This window comes from Rhinopithecus roxellana, chromosome 10 (genome assembly GCF_007565055.1).
Source record: "Rhinopithecus roxellana isolate Shanxi Qingling chromosome 10, ASM756505v1, whole genome shotgun sequence".
In the NCBI taxonomy this organism is placed as follows: domain Eukaryota; kingdom Metazoa; phylum Chordata; class Mammalia; order Primates; family Cercopithecidae; genus Rhinopithecus; species Rhinopithecus roxellana.
In genome coordinates, this window is record NC_044558.1 from 132487377 (window position 1) to 132508795 (window position 21419).

The 21419-nt window shown below is 38.2% G+C and overlaps 1 protein-coding gene and 1 pseudogene across 4 annotated transcripts in view; one reads left to right on the forward strand and one right to left on the reverse strand.

The window, feature by feature from the left end:
- Positions 1-21419, forward strand: part of LRMP (lymphoid restricted membrane protein) — a 56563-nt gene that overhangs the window by 23517 nt on the left and 11627 nt on the right. For all 4 annotated transcript variants that reach the window (XM_010375450.2, XM_030938587.1, XM_030938588.1 and 1 more), the window contains 8 exons: positions 3476-3522; positions 3630-3694; positions 3895-4002; positions 7739-7809; positions 12416-12473; positions 13876-13939; positions 14025-14052; positions 14320-14460. In XM_010375450.2, the coding sequence (XP_010373752.1) occupies positions 3476-3522; positions 3630-3694; positions 3895-4002; positions 7739-7809; positions 12416-12473; positions 13876-13939; positions 14025-14052; positions 14320-14460 (582 nt within the window). The remainder of the gene's footprint in view (positions 1-3475; positions 3523-3629; positions 3695-3894; positions 4003-7738; positions 7810-12415; positions 12474-13875; positions 13940-14024; positions 14053-14319; positions 14461-21419) is intronic.
- On the reverse strand, positions 17235-20936 carry LOC104659312 (annotated as a pseudogene).

A 21419-nucleotide genomic window follows, 5' to 3' on the forward strand; every position in this document is an offset into this window, starting at 1 on the left:
TGCTGTGTGTGTGTGTGTGTGTGTCTCCTGTGTTTGCTGACCCAGCCCATGGGAGAATCTGTTTCATATTTTCCATGAGTACTTTTGCTACCCCACCCTACATTAGACTCTTGCTGTCAAAAGCAAATGGGCTGGACCATGGATTTTTCATGTAAATGTTATGCAGGTTAATATTTGAATGGCTTGGACAGAAAGAGCATTCTTCCTGCTTTGTGCTATCGGCATGTGTTAGATTCATTGACTTGAGCCAATCTTCTACATGTAAGTGAATCTCTCATCTGAACTTTCTTTTTCTTATTCTTTATTTTCCTTGATTTAAAATTATATCTAGTAGATTATCTTTCACATGATCTGTCCAGGTGTCACAGTTGGTGCGTGCTGGTTATGTTCTGCTGTGGGCCTGGGTTGCTGGTTTAAATAGAGGTGACTTTAGAAGCTGGAAGAAAAGAACCCAAATGTGGAATGTTTTTGTCCCAACCCCTTGAGGGTTTCATCTCCAACTTTCATGAACTATCATCCTAAATTTGAAACCAGATTAAAAAAAAAAAAATCTTCTTTACTCTAGTTATTCTCACAAGAAGAAAAAAAAAATTGTCATTAGACCAAACTTAAGAAAACTTAGGATTGGAATATGTTGTATATTGGGCTGTTTTCTGATCACTGAGTTTTATAAAGATGAGTACTTCGAGAATAATGTCCAGTTGCTTACTTTGCTACTGTTCCAGAACAAGGTAGTATATGGCTACTAAATAGGCAATTTCTCCAAAATCACATATTTGTTTAATCAATAAATGTTTTGTATTTATTGAAAGACTTCTAATTACAATGTTTCACATCTAAGGTATAGGGCAAAAGAAGGCCTTACACAGAGCATTAGGGCAAATGAGACTGATATGTAACATAATGGAGGCAAACTGTATTTTTACTGTATTTATTACTTTGGCTTTAAATAATAATTAGACCTTTTGTTGAAAAGGTTTTCAGAAATGATGTGCTCCCTTTTCCCCAAATTGGAAGCTGGTATAATGGAACAGAAAATAAGAACTGCATTCTCTTTTATATTTCTTAAATACGAATATCCATGATTTTGACAGGTACAAAATGAAGCCTTTTCTGACAATGTGTACAGTGTTTTTTAGTTATAGTGCAATAATAAATGTTATTTCATGCTACATATAGTAACAATGTTTTTATATGTGTTAGGATATTATACCTTAGTATTAATAAATCAATTCTTATTGATTTTTATGAAGTGTTACCCTCAATAAAACTGAAGGATATTTAATTTTCTCCATTTTATAGCTTCCTTTGTTTTCTTTCTTTCTTTTTATTTTTTATAAAGCAGGGTCTTGCCCTGTCACTCAGGCTGGGGTACAACGGTATGATCACAGCTCACTGTAACCTTAACCACCTGGGCTCAAGCAGTTCTCCCGTCTCACCCTCCCAAGTAGCTGTGATCACAGGTGTGCACTACTGTGCCCTGCTAATTTTTTAGTAGAGATGGGGTATTGCCATGTTGCTCAGGTTGGTCTCACACTCCTGACCTCAAACAGTCCTTCCACCGCAGCCTTCCAAAGTGTTGAGGTTATAGGCGTGTGCCACTGTGCCTGGTTCATTATATATATATATATATATGATAGTATAGTTAAACATATAAAAATTAGTAAGATAATTTATTTAAATATTTTAAAAATAGGGCCATTATCAGTTAACTACAATTTAAGGTGCAATTTCTCTTTAAAATTGAATTCAGACATCCCCACTCTGTTAATTCTGCCCCGTGCATATTACTTTCCTCTGTGGCATGCTGCTTATAAATTATAGAGTAGGATTTCTATTATATATTTCAATCCATGCTTGGCCTACAGGCTTCTTCAGGATAAGAACTGTGTTTTTGTATGTAATCTTTAGCCCTTGTCACTGTTCCTAGCACAAAGTGGACTTTGGATGAAAGTTTGTTGAATTAAATTAAACTGGTGTCATGAGAGGTTTCAGTCATGTATGATCAGACTCAAAGTCATTTAAGGCAGAAACAAAATGAAATGAAAAGAGAAAAAGTTGACCAACATCATTGATACAGGAGTAATAGGTATAAATCCTTGCTTTGCAAGTTTGTGGATTTTTCTAAACATTTGAGGTGAACATCTTACAAGTTCACGTTAAAATCATCTACCAGTCTAAGACAATAATTGAGAAAAGTCTTCTCCTCTCCAATAACCTAACTTAGGGTATGCCCAAGTTGGTTTTGTTTACAGTGGAGAGGACACTGTATTTAGTTCAATATGTGTTTGAAAGCCGACTCCACCATTCTGACTGGTCTCAGGAAATTACTTTATTAACTGGCCTTCAGTTCGTTACCTGTAATAAGTAAATCTTTCCTTGCTAAAATCTTCTGCTAAGGTTGTTGGGAGAATTAAATGAGATGATACATTAAAGGGTTCTTGTAAATTGTAATGCGCTAAACATATATAAGCTGCTGTCATTGTACTAGATAAATACAAATTCAGCAAACCCTTAGTAAACCTGTACTTTACTTGTCTGTGACTGTGGGAGCTACCTTCTTGGACTGATTCTAAATCCCATGTGTGATAGACAGTATTCCCCCATGGGAACCCGTTGTTGGTTGTGACAGTTAATAAGTTCTGTTTGATTATGGAATAACTAAATGCCTTCTTTTTACTTTGTGCAGGTTTTTGATGTGTCTGAATGGTTTCAGCTTTAATTTATTAAATTTTATTTTTCTGAACTAAATCAAATAATTAAAATATTATACTAGAAAAGCTTGTTATCAGAAACGAAACTATGTTCTCACTGTATTTTTTGAAAAAGAAAGTTGTACAACTTTAATGCCCTAAAGTTACCCCCAAAATAGGAATTCCTTGTAGAAATTAAGAGGTTCATATGAAACTTTCAAACACTTGCCCTGGCAGGCTGGGACTACAATTCTGTTAACCTCTTTTTGAGCATCAAGTGATAGGTGCTGACTTAGATGTAATCCTTCAGATCTCTGAGATATGGATTAAGTTTGAAATGCATGATTTTTCTAGCTAGAAAACTGAGAGCAATTTTAAAATCACCAGGTCAAAAATTTTAGGTTGAGTACTATTCCCACACATAGAAATGTTGTTTCCTGCCCTTGTAGAATTTTCTGTTTAAAGAAAACTTGACTTAAGCATATGAAATAAACCCTGTCTGCCATTTGAGTTTAGAATTTGTTTTGCCCAAAATTTTTATCAGATTTTCTTTAAATATGAGACTTGTAAATATACTTAATATTGGATTTTTGGGTAAGTACAGCTTTGAGGAAGTGTGTATATCCATCTGCCCTATACCATCCCATTCCCATATCCTTTCCAAAAGAGCAGAGTAAATATGGGTTCAATTAGAATTGTATGAAAATGTTTGCTTAAAACAACCTCTTTGGAATGGAAAATGTCAAATTGTTGAACTTATGTCTCCTTTCTTTTTCCTTAAGGAGAATGGTGTTGAACGCGTGTGTTCTGAGAGCCTGCTGCAGTCCAGGTTTGCTTGTTTGTGTTGTGTGTGTGAATTTGTATGCATATTTAGTTGGTTTTAAGAGAATTATTTGGACCTGACATTCTAAAATATGTTTGCTATCTTTTTGGCAGGGAATATTCCTCACTACCATTACCCAGACACACTTCATCGACAGATAGTACTATAACTTCAAGTGGTAAGTGGATTTGGAAATAATACTAAAATAGACTGTTAGTATTATAGCTTTCAGCCTGATGTTCTGTGACCTGCTGGGGTGTGAGCAAATGAGAAGAACATAGGCAAATACTCTTTTTGCATAGTATAGTATAGTTAAATATACTATACTATAATATTATGTGCATAGTATTCACATCATTTGTTTCTTCCTGTTGACAGATCCTGGATTAGAAATTCTGAATATGGCTTCTTGTGACCTTGACAGCAACTCACTCTGTAAGAAAGAGGAAGATACAAGAACAGCTTCTCCCATGACAGAGGCCCAAGGTAAAATGTTGACAGGTATAAGCGTGATTTTCATTCTAAAACACTAAGCAAGTCTATAAGCTAGTGAAGTAACTATCCACACTAGCTCAATAATGTTATTTAATATTAATTTTTTGTAAAATAATTCTTATAAAACAATTTTGAAGATATAGTCTGCAGAAAAGAAATCCAAGTGGTGACTAACTATGGCCCTTCACAGATAAGAATGGTATCAATTTTTTTCGATTTTGTAGCCAGAACAAAAATTATGATATAATGTAATGGGACAAATATTTCCTATGGCAAAGATTGACTGGAATTTACTGGGTTTCAACTGTAGCACAGAAGTGACATCACCTGCTTAGGAAATTCTTGGAATCCTAGTTCAAATTTATCAGGTTAGAAGAATGAAGCAATTAGCGATGGTCCACCCAGAGGCAAGAGAACTAACCAGATGGTTTGTTGGGTCCTTTTCTACTACTTGACTCTGAAAACAACATAGTTATTCTCTACCATTCCCAGTGAGACACCACTTTAGTTGACGTTCATAGGAGGAATAGGCTCTAATCCCCATCAAAATAAAAAAAATAATAATAATAATAATAATAATAATAAATCAGTCAAGGAAAATTCACTCTTTTTTTTTTTTTTTTGAGACGACCTCTAGGTCTGTCTCCCAGGCTGCTGTGCAGTGGCGCCATCTCGGCTCACTGCAAGCTCCGCCTCCCGGATTCAAGCCATTCTCCTGCCTCAGCCTCCCGAGTAGCTGGGACCACAGGTGCCCGCTACCACACCCGGCTAATTTTTTGTATTTTTAGTAGAGACGGGGTTTCACCGTGTTAGTCAGGATGGTCTCGATCTCCTGACCTCGTGATCCACCCACCTTGGCCTCCCAAAATGTTGGGATTACAGGCATGAGCCACTATGCCCAGCCAAGGAAAATACATTCTGTTGTTTGAAGTCGACATTTAAGTTTGAGATATAGGTGCTAAAATAGAATAGCCACAAAATTGCAGAAATGGAATCCATTTCATGGGTTAATTACAGAATGCCTTTATACTCTACCTTACGTCTAATAAGTAAATCTTTTCATTAAAAATACATCGAGGTTCCATTTGTGACTTATCATATAGACAAAGATGCACAAATTTGATTACACTCTGTTGGTAAAGTTGTAACGACAAAAGAAAAGTGCTGCAGGGAATGTAACTTTTTGTAAATATAGGTAGTCTCCTTTTATTCACTGGGGCTGCATTCTAGGACTGCCAGTGGAGTCCCAACACTAATGATAGTGCCAAATCCTATATACACTATGTTTTTGGCTATATAGACATACCTAAGATAACTTTATGAATTAGATATTTACAACAACAACTAGTAATAAAATAGAACAATTTTGACAATATATTGCAATAAAACTTATGTGAATGTGGTCTCTCTCTCAAAATAATATTATTGTGGCCGGGCGCGGTGGCTCACGCCTGTAATCCCAACACTTTGGGAGGCCGAGGCGGGCGAGTCACGAGGTCAGGAGATTGAGACCATCCTGACTAACACGGTGAAACCTCGTCTCTACTAAAAATACAAAAAAAAAGCCGGGCGAGGTGGCGGGCGCCTGTAGTCCCAGCTACTCGGGAGGCTGAGGCAGGAGAATGGCTTGAATCCGGGAGATGGAGCTTGCAGTGAGCCGAGATTGCACCACTGCACTCCAGCCTGGGCGCCAGAGTGAGACTCCATCTCAAAAAACAAAACAAAACAAACATATATTGTTGTATGTAGTATTTTCAGACCGTGGTTGACAGCAGGTAACTGAAACCATGGAAAGTTAAACCTTGGATAAGGGAGGACTACTGTAAAATGGAGAGAAATGTTCTAATATCTATCAAAATGTTGAATGTATATATCCTCTGATACAACTATTCATTTTCTAGGAATTTATCCTATAGATAATATGTACACACATCCCAAATAACATATGCAAATGCTTATTATTGCAGCATTGTCTGTAATAACAAAATATTAGAAACAAGTTAGAACTTCTACCAATAGAAGATTATATTTTGCATATCCATGTAATAGAATACTAATATGCAGGCATAAAACATAAATAAGGAGCCTTTTTTCTTATAATAACATAAAAAGACTACTGTTTCTTGGGGGAAAAAGTACAGAATGTTGTGTATGGTGTACACAATTTTGTGGGAAAAAAAGGACAGAAAAAGTTGGTTTTTGGTGCACGTGGGGACGGTCTTACTCTGTTGCCCAGGCTGGAGTACAGTGTTACAATCATAGCTCACTGCAGCCTCAAACTCCTGGGCTCAAGCGATCCTCCTGTCCCGGGTTCCTCAGTAGTTGGGACTACAGGTGCAAGCCACCGTGTTCAACTGATTAAAAAAAAAATTGTGAAAATGGGATCTCACTATGTTTCCTAGGCTGGTCTCAAAGAAAAATTTTTTATGTATGCCTAAAGTATTCCTGGAAAGCTAGACAAAATTTAATAACATTGTGTCTAGGGAGATAAACTGGATTTCTGGAAGTCATAGATGGGAGGAAAAATTTTCACTGTAAAACGTTTTTATGCTTTTTGATTTATGAACCATATGAATCTACTACTTGTCCTAAAATGTTTTAAAAACTAAAATAAGGGCTGGGCACAGTGCTCATGCCTATAATCCCAGCACTTTGGGAGGCTGAGGCAGCAGGATTGCTTGAACTCAGGGGTTCAAGACCAGCCTGGGCAACATAGTGAAACCCTTTCTCTGCAAAAATTACAAAAATTAGCTGGGCGTGGTGGTGCATGCCTGTAGTCCCAGACACTTGGGAGGCTGAACGGGGAGGATCGCTTGAGACTGGGAGGTGGAGGTTGCAGTGAGCTGAGATTGTGCCACTGCACTCCAGCCTGGGTGGCAGAGTGAGACCCTGTCTCAAAAAAAAAAAAAAAAAAAAAGAAAAAGAAAAAAAGAAGAAGAAAACAAAAACTAAAATAAAATTTTCATAAGGAAAAAAATTGATTGTATAGCTGTGAAGAAATTGCTTACCATTTTGTTCTTAGTTCCATATAAATTGTACAAATATAATACATGTTTTAAATACTGTTTCTCTTAAAAAGAAAGAAACAAAACCTGTCCGTATCTGCTGACCTTTGTGCCTGCACTGAGCTAAATGTAGGACAATGGACTGAGTAAACAGGAGAATAATTATCCGGTACATTTCAGTACAAATAAAGTACATACAAATAAACAGAAATTACCAAAAGGAATGGCACAAGTTAAAAGTGCATCTTTTCTTCTTGGTTTCATGACATTTAATTTAGAAAGGTACCATGTTTTAGAAGGATATCATATTTTTTGTTATCTGCCTTGCATATATAATTTTGAAAGAAAATCTGTTAAGCTATTAAAAAAGCTACTAAGTTACTAATTGTTCATCCTTCTGCCCTCCATTTTCTATTATTGTACCAGTGATGTGTTCGATTAAAAAAAGCAGCAGCAGCCTAAAAAATGATTTTTAAAAAATCCTATTAGAAGGCTATTTGTACAGATGTTCACTTCTCTTAAGAAATCTTCTACGGCCTTAGCTGCTCCATCCCAATTCTGAGTCAATGGGCATGTATACATTTTTTGTAGTTCATCATTTGTCTCATATGTTAAGACCTTTCTCAGTTACTGGACAGCCCATATTGCCACCCTCACTGTTACCTTCTCTTTTACTTGCTCCTGCTCCCCTAACTGTTGTGTGTGTTTCCTGTTTCTCACAGACACGAATCCAGCTCATGACAATACTGCATTCCAAGACTCTGCGAGTAAGGATAAAACCATATTAAATCTGGTAAGGAAATACATATGTTCACAACAAAGGTAATGATATCTTACAATGGTAGAACTACCCCTTTAAGTTTGCAAAGTAGTCTTTGAAGTATTTTCTTATCTATCCTTTCAAAATACTATGAAGTTCGTATAATTTAATAATTTATAGGCAAAGTAGTTAGGCCAAAGTGTTTTTGTGACTTGCCTAAAGTCACACAACAGGGTCAGAGCTGGGACCTCCTAGTTCCACCTTAATTTATCATTCATTCATTCATTCGCTCACTCATTTATTCATCAAAAGTCAATTGGAAACAAGCTAAATATTTCTCATTAGAGGACTGCTTAAATAAATGAATACATTAATAAATGAAGTTGAATAAAACGGTGTTATCTATCTTAATGATGTGTTCTAATCAGGTGAAGAAACAGATAATTACTGAATAATTAGAGTGTGCTTAGTGATTTGAAAGAAAAAAATGCTTGAGATGGCAGGCCAGAAAACATGTCATGGAGGAAGTGCCACGTGAGTGGCCTTGAATGTTTTACAGTTGCATGGTAAAGTTCTAGAAAATGTAAGGATAGCTGGAAATGATGAGAGAAAAGAGTTAAATTCCTTCCTTAAAGAGAAAATTCATTAGGCCCAGAGTGGTAGCTCATGCCTGTAATCCCAGCACTTTGGGAGATCGAGGCGGAAGGATTGCCTGAGGCTAAGAGTTTAAGGCCAGCCTGGGTAACGTAGGGAGACCCTGTTTCTACAAAATATAAAAACAAATCTGCCAGGTATGGTGATACTTGACTGTTGTCCCAGATATATGGGAGGTCAAGGCAGATGGATCACTTGAGCCTGGGAAGTTGGGACTGCAGTGAGCCATAAGCATGCCACTGCCCTCCAACCTGAGCAACAGAGCAAGACCCTGTCTCAAAAAGGAAACAACAACAACAACAACAACAACAACAACAAAACAAAGAAAGAGAAGACTCATTTCTACTTCTATGAATTAATATCACTAAAGAGTAACTACGGATCTAATTTCATGATTCTTCAAGGGCCTTGCTTATTTCTTGGTCCCTCTGTTGTATGCGTGGAGCGGTGTGTGTGTGTGTGTGTGTGTGTGTGTGTGTGTGTGTATGTATTATTGTTTCCTTCTCCTCAATATACAAGCATTGTTCTAGTTAAGCATTTGGTTGCAAGAAACAGAGACCCATGCAAGCTAACTCAAGAGGAGGCCATGGCACAGACTTGGGGCAAAAATGTAGATGAAAATTTTCAGCATTTCATTCTGAAGATAGTTAAATGATTGGATTTGTGATTTGGAATAGTGACATGATGTCATTTGTTTCCTTTGTTATTCACAGGGGATTGATTCCAAGAACCCCAAAGATACTAAAATCAGAGAATGCTCAAGTCTCTTATATAAAAATCGCATAGTATTTGCATATAACCTAATGAAACAGGAGAGTTCCCTGATTCCCCTTGCAGGACGTGCAGCAGTGGTGTGGCTCACCTGCTTGGTCACCCCATAGTTCAAACCCCTAGGGGGAGCATGCAGACCAGCAGGTACAGAGGCCAAGGCAAGCACTTTTGGGCTCTGCCCCACTGGCAGCATCTGGGGGTGAATGTCTGTGATTCCCATAGTCTGAGTGGGTGTGTGTTACAAAGCTCTTTCAGATTTGCCATCTACAGACAGCTTGCAGTTAATTAGCTCAATGGACCCTCGGCCTTATCACAAGGGCAGAGCACCAGTGTGACAGCTTTCTGTATCCTGAGCTGTTGCTCAGTGTCCCAAAAGAATTAGATCACACATGAGCTGGAAGGATGAGTGCAAGGTTTTACTGAGTGGTGGAAGGTGGATCTCAGTGAGATGGATGGGGAGCTGGAAAGGGGGATGGAGTGGGAAGGTGGTATGGAATGGGAAGGTGGCATTCCCCTGGAATCAGGCTGCCCAGAGGCCATACTCTTCTAAGACTGCCCCAGGCTAAGCTCCCCTTGGCATCCAGACATCCCCCCTCTTCTCTCTTTCTCTGCCGTGTCGTTCCACTATTGCCAGTCTGCCAGTCTGCTGGTCTGCCAGTGTTGTGTGCTCACTTCAGCTGCTTGTATTGTGTGCCTGCTAAGGTCTCAGGTTTATGTTGGCACAAGATGAGGGGTGTGGTAGGCCAGAGTGGTCTTGGAAAATACAACATTCAGACACAGAAACAGGAGTGCCTGTTCTCACTTAGGTCTGCGGGCACAGGCCTGAGGGTGGAGCCCTCACCGGGCACCCCGCCTTTCTCTATCCAGCACTTCCCTGCCCCCTCCCGTATCACTAACACATCCTCTTATATACTTTAAATAATCTCTAGACTACTTATGATACCTAATACAGTATAAATGCTATGTAAATAGTTAAAATGACAAGAAAGGAAATCTGTGTGTGTTCAGTACAGATACAACCATTGTCGGCCTAACTAGAATTTTTTTTAGTTAGATCCGTAGATGCAAACCCACAAATACAGAGGGCCAGCTGTGTAGGTAGGAGGTAGTGTTGGCTGGTACATATGCTGAACATGGTTGCCCCTAGTAAAAAACGAACAGAATAAAATTCAAGTCCTTTAGTCTTTCATAGGAGAATCTTCTGAGAAAAGAAAATTCCTTCTCATCTCAAAAAAATATAGACATAAAGACACTTTTTAAAATAATGGACCAATTTGCCATTGGTCCATTGTGGGACTGGTTAGGATACTATGGCAATAATTCAGATGAGATGAAGGTAGTATGAATTTAGTGAAGGTGGAGAAAAGGAGATAAAGTTGAGAAATATTTAGGGGTAGAATTCACAGAAGATGATGACATGTCAGGGGTATGGGAAAAGGTAGACACCCAGACTATGGCTTAACCTGCAGAATGAATAGAATAACATGACAGTAGGGAAAGAGGAAGGAGAGTAGAATTTGTGGGGTAAAATAAGATCAGTTTGAGACAAGTCAAATTTCAGGCTGAACTGAGACACTGATAGTAAGGAGATTTTATATACGGCTACACACCCATATTCATAAACTCACCTGTGCGGTTTTTGAAAGCTGACATATATTTGTGTGTTATCAGCAAAAATCCAAGTGTGTGGATGAGATTTCCCAAGGACTGTGGCAGGAAGAAAGGGAGCACTGAGGATATGGCTAACAATATCTGCTGGAGAAGGCAGAGGAGACTCGGAAGTGGCTGTTGTAGTGATGTGAGGCTGGGGCGTCAGAAGAGGGAAATCAAGAGAAAAAAAATCTTCAAGAAGAAGGGATGTATCGATCATTTTAGATGCTATAGTAAGGTCAAGTAAGACAAAGATTGAAAATTATCCACTGGATTTGGCAATAGGGAGTTCAGATGGCTGGTGAGAACACTTTCGTTGGAGTGTTGCGTAAGGGAGTAGAACAGTTAATTGATCACGAATGGGAGAGGAAGAACTGGAAACAGCAGCTACACACAACTCCTTATGTGACCTTAAAACATATCTGTATGCAGTAAAAGCCTAACATAACACTGTCTTAGCAGCCATCTTTGTCACAGTTTCTCCAAAAACGATCTAGACAGCCTCATGTGCTAGCCCCATATCACCCACACCTTACCTCTTCATCCATCCAGTCCTACCTCTTCATCAAACTTCAGCATGTTCCTTGTCTGCAGAAATTCCATGCTACTAAAGTCGTGCTGTCATGGTGCCACTCTCCTTCCTTTTTTTTTAATTGAGACAGAGCCTTGCACTGCTGCCTAGGTTGGAATGCAGTGGCATGATCTCATTTCACTGCAACCTCTGCCTCCCCAGTTCAAGTGATTCTCCTGTCTCAGCCTTCAGCGTAGCTGGGATTATAGGCCCGGACCACCGCCACTGGCTAATTTTTGTATTTTTGGTAGAGACGGGGTTTCGCCATGTTGGCCAGGCTGGTCTTGAACTCCTGACCTCAGGTGATCCACCTGCCTCAGGCTCCCAAAGTGCTGAGATTACAGGCATGAGCCACCGCGCCCGGCCGTCTCCTTCCTTTTCAGAGCGCTTGTTTATCTATCTCATTATTTGGCAATTAATCCTAGTTTGCATTGTGGTAATTCGCATCATGTTTGCATATTGTCATGTATTTACGTGCTTTTGGCTTCAACTAGATTGGAAGCCCCCTTGCAGCCAATTTTATTTCCTTCTTAACAGCATTAAAAACTGTAGAGCAGGGGTCCCCAGTCCCTGAGCCAGGGATCAGAACCTATTCCAGGCTGTTAGGAATTGCGCCGCACAGCAGGAAGTGAGCGGTAGGCCAGGGAGCATGACCACCTGACCTCCGCCTCCGGTCAAATCAGCGGTGGCATTACATTCCCACGAACCCTATTGTGAACTGTGCAAGCAAGGCATCTAGATTGCATGTTCCTTAGGAGAATAAAGCCTGATGAGCTGAGGTGGAACAGTTTCCTCCCGAAACTATTTCCCCCTCACCCCACCCCCGTGGATAAACCGTCTTCCAGGAAACCGGTCCCTGGTACCAAAAAGGTTGGGGACTGCTGTTATAGAGTGTTTTTGTCAGAGTAGGCTTAGGAGAGGACAGGAAGTAGGAAAATGACTGGTTATGAAGTATTTCCACTTATGTACAGCGGTAAAATCTTATGATTTTAGAAAGCCAAAGAGGAACCAGAAACAATAGAAGAACATAAAAAAGAACGTGCTTCAGGAGGTAAGGAATGTTTCTCTCAATCCCCATGCGAATTTTTGTTCTCTACTGATATTTTTGTGGGTGAAATCTGTCCGAATAAAGGTATATCACAAATTCAGCATCTCTGGATAAGGTCAGTAGGACCAATTATTGATTCCATTTGTATCATTTTCAAACAGCCACATTTGCATTGTGTTGACTGTTCGATCCCAGAAAATTTGTAATAACTGGTGCTCTATTGTGAACTAAGAACCAAGTCAATATTGGTAGCAAATTCTATGGTCTACTTTGAGTTCTTTTTCCGTATCCCATCTAAAAGTAAAGCCACTATTTACAGAATAAGTGCTAATATGCTTTCCCCCTTAGCCTACCTCCATTAGGATGGAATAGTGGATAGAGTTCAGGCTTTGGAAAAATAGAGACTTTACATGGGATCAATCTCTGACTAGCTATGTGATCTTGGAAAGTTACTTAATCTCAAGTCTCGATTTTCTCATTTGCAAGAGGAAAATGAAGAGAAGGAAAGTACACTTAACTGAGAATCCATTCTATGCTAAGAACTAGGCTAACTTCGTGTGCATAGTTTTATTTAGTCCTCCAAATACTATGTGAGGTGGTAAATTGTGATTCAGTTGCCTAGCCTGTAAAATGTGAACAATAAGAGTATCTACAACAGAAGATTTGCTGTGAGGATTGAATAAATGAATATGTATGAAGCACTTAGAAAAGTGGCCCCAAAGTTCTCATAAAAGTTAGTTAATATGATAAAGAAATTGTCAGTCTTATCTTGTAGATGGCTTAATGAGTTTGTGACTTGTTCAAGATCACATAACTGTAAGATTCAAACAAAGCTCAGATTTAAACCAAGTTTGTTTGACTTTAAATCCAATGCTCTTAATAACTAATACATAGTTCTTGGTAAAGTTGTGATAAAATCATATGTGTAAAATGCTTTGCTCTGGGACTGGCCATATAATAAAGCCATGGTTGATGCCATGTTTATTGTCACTGTTATTGTTACCAGTATTGTTATTACTACTACTGTTGCTGCTACTATTAATAAAGCCTCAATCCAAAGAAGAACCAGGATACCAGTAGGAAGTTTAGGCTTTTAGCCATGGGATCAAGTATAACAAACATGCAAATGCAAAGAGAACAAATTGGCCTCTCGCTTGATTCTGAGACATCTTTCAGTCCGAAAGACTATTCACATGCTGAGGTATAAACCAATGATTTTAATGTCATTGTGATCCCAATAGCTTAGCATAACATTATAATTTAAGTGCACACATTATTAGCTGGCTATCATCTCAGACATATTTAAATGAAATACTTTTGTTTAGTGGAGATATAACATTAGATCAAATGTGCTTTTACATGTTAAGCCTTTTTAACCAAATAATATTTTATTGTCTTTTAATAGACTCTGTGGTTTCCCCTCTTCCTGTAACCACTGTGAAATCGGTTAACTTTAGACAAAGTGAGAAGTAAGTGCTTCTTCATGTAGCATGTTAACATGTTTTATTTTTCTGTTGGATTATGTTCAAATATGTTTTTTGTCTTATCCTACAGCACTTCTGCTAATGAGAAGGAGGTGGAGGTAAGTTTAAAGCAATTTTTTTTTTCCTTTTAAAGAAGTGTTCCAGACTCGCCTGCTACAGTCACTTCATGCTTTGGCACAAGCTCTCATATGTTCGGTGTCTGTCTGGCTTGGCTGTGACTCAGTGCAGGTGAACCCTGTGCATGTCAGCATTATGTTGCTGGGGGCAGAAAGAAATGCCTCTGTATAAAACAGTATTAAACTGAAACATCTGACCACATCCAGTTTTCTCTCCTCCTCCTCACCCTCACATTATTTTGACAATAGGCAGAATTTCTCAGATTATCTTTGGGATTTAAGTGTGACTGGTTTACCTTGGAGAAGAGAGTGAAGCTTGAAGAGAGGTCCCGTGACTTGGCAGAAGAAAATTTGAAGAAAGAAATCACTAACTGTTTAAAACTATTAGAGGTGAGAATCAGAACATTTGGGATATAAACATTTGGTCTAAGCCAGGCACAGTGGCTCACACCTATAATCCCAGCACTTTTGGAGGCCAAGGCAGGAGGATCACTTGAGGCCAGGAGTTCAAGATCAGCCTGGGTAACATAGTGAGACCCCTTCTCTACAAAAAAAAAAAAAAAAAAAAAAAAAAAAAAAAAGCCAGATGTGGTGGTGCGTGCCTGTAGTCCCAGACTTGGGAGGCTGAGGCAGGAGGATCATTTGAGCCCAGGAGTTGGAGATTGCAGGGAGCTATAATCACACCATTGCATACCAGCTTGGGTGACAAAGTGAGACCCTGTCTCAAAAACAAAACAAAAAACACCCACAGAAAACATCTGGTCATATTTTTAATAACACTTTCATAAGTACATATGAAATTACTTGTATGACCCAAACCGGTACCAGGTACCAAGCTCTGCCTGACCCAAATGGGAATCATAGAAAGTAAAAATGCAGGACCAGGCTGAAATAAAAGTTTCACTAATAGAATATCAGCAATAAAATGAAAAATGTCTTTTTAAAGTAGGTTGCATGAGTCATCTGCCTTTTCTCTGGATTTTCAAATTTCAGGCAGAAGAGGAATCATGCAGAAAACTGAGCAATAGGAAGTAATATCAATTTTCAGCTTCAAAGAAGAGAATTGAGTTTTTTCCATTTATGATTAACTGAGGAAAGGGAATGGTAACTGATTCAGTCTTGCAGATGATGGGCAAGCCTGCTATAGGGTACTGAGAGAAGAATGGGGGTGCATAGGAGTGTAACAACTACTATTATCCTTCCATATAGTGAAGTTACCATACATTTAGAGATGAGCTGGAAAATTAGTAGGCTTAGTTTTGGATGAAGGACATTAAAATTCAGAAACCATGGAAAAGAATCATGTTATTTTTTACTGTGATAAAATATGTAACATAAAATTTATCATCTTGAACATCTTCAAGTGCACAGTTCAATGTAGGTTTATTTACATTGTTGCAAAACAGATCTTGAAACTCTGTACCTGTTAATTTCCCTTTTCCTCCTTACCCCATCCCCTGGCAACCATTATCCTACTGACTATGAATTTGACTACTTGAGGGACTTGCATAAGTGGATTCATACATTACTTGTCTTTTGTAACTGGCTTATTTCACTTAGTATAATGTCTTCAAGGCTTATCCATATTATAGCATGTGAGTGGATTTCCTTCTCTTTTAAGGCTCAATAAAATTCTCTTGTAGCTATCAGTTTTTGCTTATCTATTCATCCATTGATGGACATTTGGGTTGCGTCCACTTCTTGGCTATTGTGAATAGTGCTGTTAGAAACATAGGTGTGTAAATATCTCTTGGAGACCCTTGGAGACCTTGCTTATAGTTCTTTTGAGTATATCTGGATTCAGGAGTGGGCTTGCAAGGTCATATAGTAATTCTATTTTTAATTTTTTAGAAACCACTGTACTGTTTTTCATAGCAGCTCTATCATTTTAGATTGTTACTAACAAGTGCACAAAGGTTCCGGTTTCTCCAAATCTTCACCAACACTTGTTATTTTCTGTTTGATTTTATGATAGCCACCCTAATGGGTGTGAAGTGGTATCTGATTGTGGTGTGGTTTATATTTCTCTAATGGATAATGATATTGTGCATCTTTTTATGTGCTTATTGGCCATTTGTATATCATCTTTGGAAAAATATCTATTAAAGTCCCTTTCTATTTTCTTTGCAGAAAAAAAATTTATTTATAAAAGTACAGTTGCAGGGCTGGGCACGGTGGCTCACTCCTATAATCCCAGCACTTCGGGAGACTGAGGTGGGCAGATCACCTGAGGTCAGGAGTTTGACATCAGCCTGGCCAACATGGTGAAACCCTGTCTCTATTAAAAATACAAAAATTGGCTGGGCGCGGTGGCTCAAGCCTGTAATCCCAGCACTTTGGGAGGCCGAGACGGGCGGATCACGAGGTCAGGAGATCGAGACCATCCTGGCTAACATGGTGAAACCCCGTCTCTACTAAAAATACAAAAAACTAGCCGGGCGAGGTGGCGGGCGCCTGTAGTCCCAGCTACTCAGGAGGCTGAGGCAGGAGAATGGCGTGAACCCGGGAGGCGGAGCTTGCAGTGAGCGGAGATTGAGCCACTGCACTCCAGTCTGGGCGACAGAGCGAGACTCCGCCTCAAAAAAAAAAAAAAAAAAAAAAAATACAAAAATTAACTGGGCCTGGGCGCGGTGGCTCATGCCTGTAATCCCAACACTTTGGGAGGCCAAGGCGGGCAGATCATCTGAGGTCAGGAGTTTGAGACCAGCCTGGCCAACATGGTGAAACACTGTCTCTACTAAAAATACAAAAATTAGCCAGTCGTGGTGGAGGGCACCTGTAGTCCCAGCTACTCAGGAGGCTGAGGCAGGAGAATCACTTGAATATAGGAGGCAGAGGTTGCAGTCAGCTGAGATCACACCACTGTACTCAGCCTGGGCAATAAGAGTGAAACTCTGTCTTAAAAAAGAAAAAAAAATTAACTTGGTATGGTGGCACACACCTATAATCTCAGCTACTTGAGAGGCCGAGACAGGAGAATCGCTTGAACTCAGGAGGTGGAGGTTGCAGTGAGCCGAGATCGCGCCATTGCACTCCAGCCTGGGCAACAGAGCAAGACTCTATCTCAAAAAAAAAAAAAAAAAAAAAAAAAAGTACAGTTTTAGAAGGTAACATAGTAGCATAAAAGTAATCTTTCTATAGGCATATTTTAGTAGACTGGTCTCTCATTCCTGGTGGAGGAACTTCTCTCATTGATGGTTGATATTTTACAGATGGTTTTCAGCTCCCAAAAGTGTTCCTGCTTTAAATAACACCTGGAAGGCTGGTTGAATCATATGTTTCCTTTACGTTTGGTTCTTTCTCCTGAACATCTGAATACTTCTGATGAAGTTGTTTTGAATTAAATAAGAAATAGCTGCGTTCCTAAGGGAAGACTGTTCTCTCCCTTAGGAGAGAGAAATATATGTTCATAATATTTTGTTTGTAGTTGCTTCATTTGGTGGCTCTAACCAAAGCAGTTCATCCTGGACATCAGTCAAACACTGCCATTTCTTTTTGATATCTGAAATTACCTTAGCATTCTTCTTTTTCAGATTTTTCAATATCTGGACTTTTAAAATATTTTGTTGAGTTCTTATTTACTATTAAAATAAAATTTATTGATGGCTTTCTTACAAATTTTAGATTCTATTCTATGTTGATACTAGACGAGGGTTTTCTCAAATGCAGGCAAAACAATATTCAATTCCATGATGTTGTTGGTCTTCTTTCCTTCTAGACACTAAATATGCACAATGTTGGAAATATCTGAGACTATGGCTTCACTTCTTGATACTTTCCTTTTGCCATAAGATGTATTCCCTTTTTTTCTGAGTTTTTGCTTGACTTTCTGTTGTCAGTGTGTCTTTTTCAACAGATGGCTGGGCACTAATGGGTCCTATCTTTTGGAAGTGACTGAGTCAGCTGGTTTCTCTGAAAGGTCTGAAGATGCTGCAGTTGGAATAGCCTTGTGTTGTTGGGTCCTTATTTTCTCCACTGATTTAACTTTTCTTCTCACATCACTTTCTTCAGTGCTTTCAGACTCATTGCTAATGGGTTTGAGTTTTCTTCCTGGCTTTTTTGCACTCATTTTTGCAGATTCATTTTCACTTCCTTCATTTTCAGAAGTGCTTGAGCTTCTTTTTGCTTCTTTTCCTGGAGGAGTTGAAGTGATAGATAATCTACAATATTTGGAGAATTCTTCATTGGCATACATAGATGAGCTGTGTAAAGGAAGAACAAAGGTTTCACAAGGTTCTTCATCTTTCTTATTTTCAACAAGCCTGCCAATTCTTCAGACAGCAGAATTATATAGGAAAATCAAACACATTGGTAGGCTTGCACTTTTGACAAGCTTTATCTTTCACAGAATGTGTTCTTCATAAAATGTTCTTTGAATATCATGGACCTGCATGCCCGGGAGGCTGCACTCAATGTGGCAGGGCCTTCAGGCCACTCTCTTTCCATTTTTTAATTGAGTTATTTGGATTTTTAATTGTTGAGTTACAGAAGTTCTTTGTATATTGTGGCTATTAACCCCTTATCAGTTGTATGGTTTGAAAATATTTTCTCCCATTCTATAGGTTGCTTTTTCTGTTGACTGGGTCCTTTGATGCATAAAGACTTTTAAATCTGATGTAGTTCCATTCGTCTATTTTCACTGTTGTTATCTGTGCTCTCGGTGTTATATCCAAGAAATCATTGCCAAAACCAATGTCCTGAAGCTTTTCCCTTATGTTTTCTTCTAGAAGTTTTCTAGTTTGGGGTCTTACTTTTAGGTATTTAATCCATTTTTAGTTTTTATATATGATGTAAGGTAAGGTTCCAAATTCATTCTTTTGTATATGGATATCGAGTTTTCTCAGCAATATTTTGTTGAAGAGACCATCCTTTCCTCATTGTGCATTCTTGGCACCCTGGTTGAAGATCATTTCATATACATTCATTTCTGGACTTTTAATTCTATTCCATTGGTCTATATGTCTGTTTTTATGCCAGTACCACACTGTTTTAATTATTGTAGCATTGTAATATGTTTTAAAATTAGGAAGCGTGAGCCCTCCTCCTTTTTCTTTTTCAAAAGTGTTTTGGCTATTAGGGTCCCTTTAGATTCCATATGAATTTTGGGATAAATTTTTCTATTTCTGCAAAAAAAAAAAAAAAAAATACCATTGAGATTTTGATAGAGACACCCTTGAATCTGTATATCACTTTGGGTAGTATAGATACCTTAACAAAATTAGGTCTACCAACCCTTGAACACAGGATGTCTTTCCATTTATTTATGTCTTCTTTAATTTTTTTCAGCAATGTTTTGTGGTTTTCAGTGTACAACTCTTTTATCTCCTTTGTTAGGTATATTCCTAAGTATTTTATTCATTTTGATGCTATTGTAAAGGGAATTGTTTTCTTGATTTCCTTTTTGGAAATTGTTAGTGTGTAGAAAGACAACTAATTTTTTGTGTTAATTGTGTACCCTACAATTCTGTTGAATGTGTGTATTAGTTCTAACAGATTTTTTGGTGGAATTTTTAGTGTTTACTATGTATGAGATCATATCATCTACAAACAGAAATAATTTTACTTCTTCCTTTCTGATTTGGATAACGTTTCATTATTTTCCTTGCCTAATTGTTCTGGCTAGAACTTCCAGTACTATGTTGAATAATAGTGGTGACAGTGGGCATCTTCACCTTGTTCCTGACCTTAAGGAGTAAGCTTTTAGTCTTTCACCACTGAGTATAATTGTAGTGGGGTTTTCATATATAACTTTTATTAGGTTAAGGAAATTTTCTTCTATTTCTAGTTTTCTTGATTAGCACTTCAGTGACAGTAAAAATAATCTGTGTGGTTTTTCACACCTTTTTGTTAGTATTCCTAGTTTTTGTGTTTTTTAATCAGAAAAGTGTGTTCAATCTTATCACATACTTTTTCTGCATCAGTTGAAATGACCATATGGCTTTTGTCCTCCTTTTTGTTAATGTGGTATATTATACTGATTGATTTTCATATGTTAAATCACCCTTACAATATAGAAATAAATCCTACTTGTACATGATGTATAATCCTTTTTATGTGCTGTTGAATTCGGTCTACTAGTATTTTGTTGAGAATGTTTACATTAATATTTATCAGAGATACTGGTCTGTAGTTTTTTTTCTTTAATGTCTTTTTCTGGCTTTGGCATTAAGGTAATGTGGACTTCATGGAATGAGCTGGGAAGTATTCCTCTTCAATTTTTGGGAAGAGTTTTATGAAGACTGGCATTAATTCTTTAAATGTTTGGTAGAATTCCCTAGTGAAGCCATTCAGTCATGGATTTTCTTTTTGGGTGATGTTTGATTACTGATTCAATCTTCTTACTAGTTATGTGCCTGTTCAGATTCTCTATTTCTTCATGGTTTAATCCTGGTTGACCATACTCTGTTTTGCTAACAATTAACATCTGCTCTTTCCTTCCCAACTGGGGGTGGTGGTTTAAACCACTTAAGAAACTGCAGTCTGACAATTGCCATTCTAGTTGGTTAGCAACTCTCTAACTACAACTTATACATATCTGTCTGTTTCAAAAGTGGTTGTCCTTCATTGAGCACCAAATGTGCAACAAGCATCTCTTACCTCTCATATGGCAGTATTCCTGGAGAGGATATGTGATGGTCCTGATCGGACAGATGAGGAAACAGCAAATCAGAAAGGTTGAATTTTTTTTTTAACATTTCTAAAATTATGATGCAATTTATAGCTGGTAGTGCCTAATGGTTTTATTGACGGCCTTTTCTTTCTTAATGATATACAAAATCATGGTGTCTCTTATAATTCATGTTGTTTTAGATTTGGGAAAGTTTTAGAAACTTGCTCACAATCACATAGGTAATGAGCAGTGTCATGTCTGCTTCCAAATCTGTTATTCACTTAATCCTGTCTGTACTCTGGTGAGAAGGATGTTCATCAGGAAGGGCATCATATTGTGTAAAGGGCACAGGATTGAGAGGAAAATTCATAAGGCAATGAATGTATATTCACCTAGCCATCCCTATCATACTTTATCATTCATGGAAGAACAAGCATAGTTGTCAGAGACATTTTTAATTCCAGTATGCTTGGTTACGTTTCTTAAAATTCCAACCTATGCTCCTTATATGATATTCACCTCTTTTATAAGCATAGTCTCTTTACCATTGTCAATTAATTGTAGCCCATCCTATTGGCTATAGAAAGAAAGATGTGGCAAATCTGGGAAGTAAATAAAAAAGAACAGACATGAAAGATTTGTGATCACCTGCATATATCTACCCAGTACCCAACACAGATAATAATATATCAGTATCATTCATTATTGGCCTTTGCTGCTGCTTTTCATCTTCCACCGA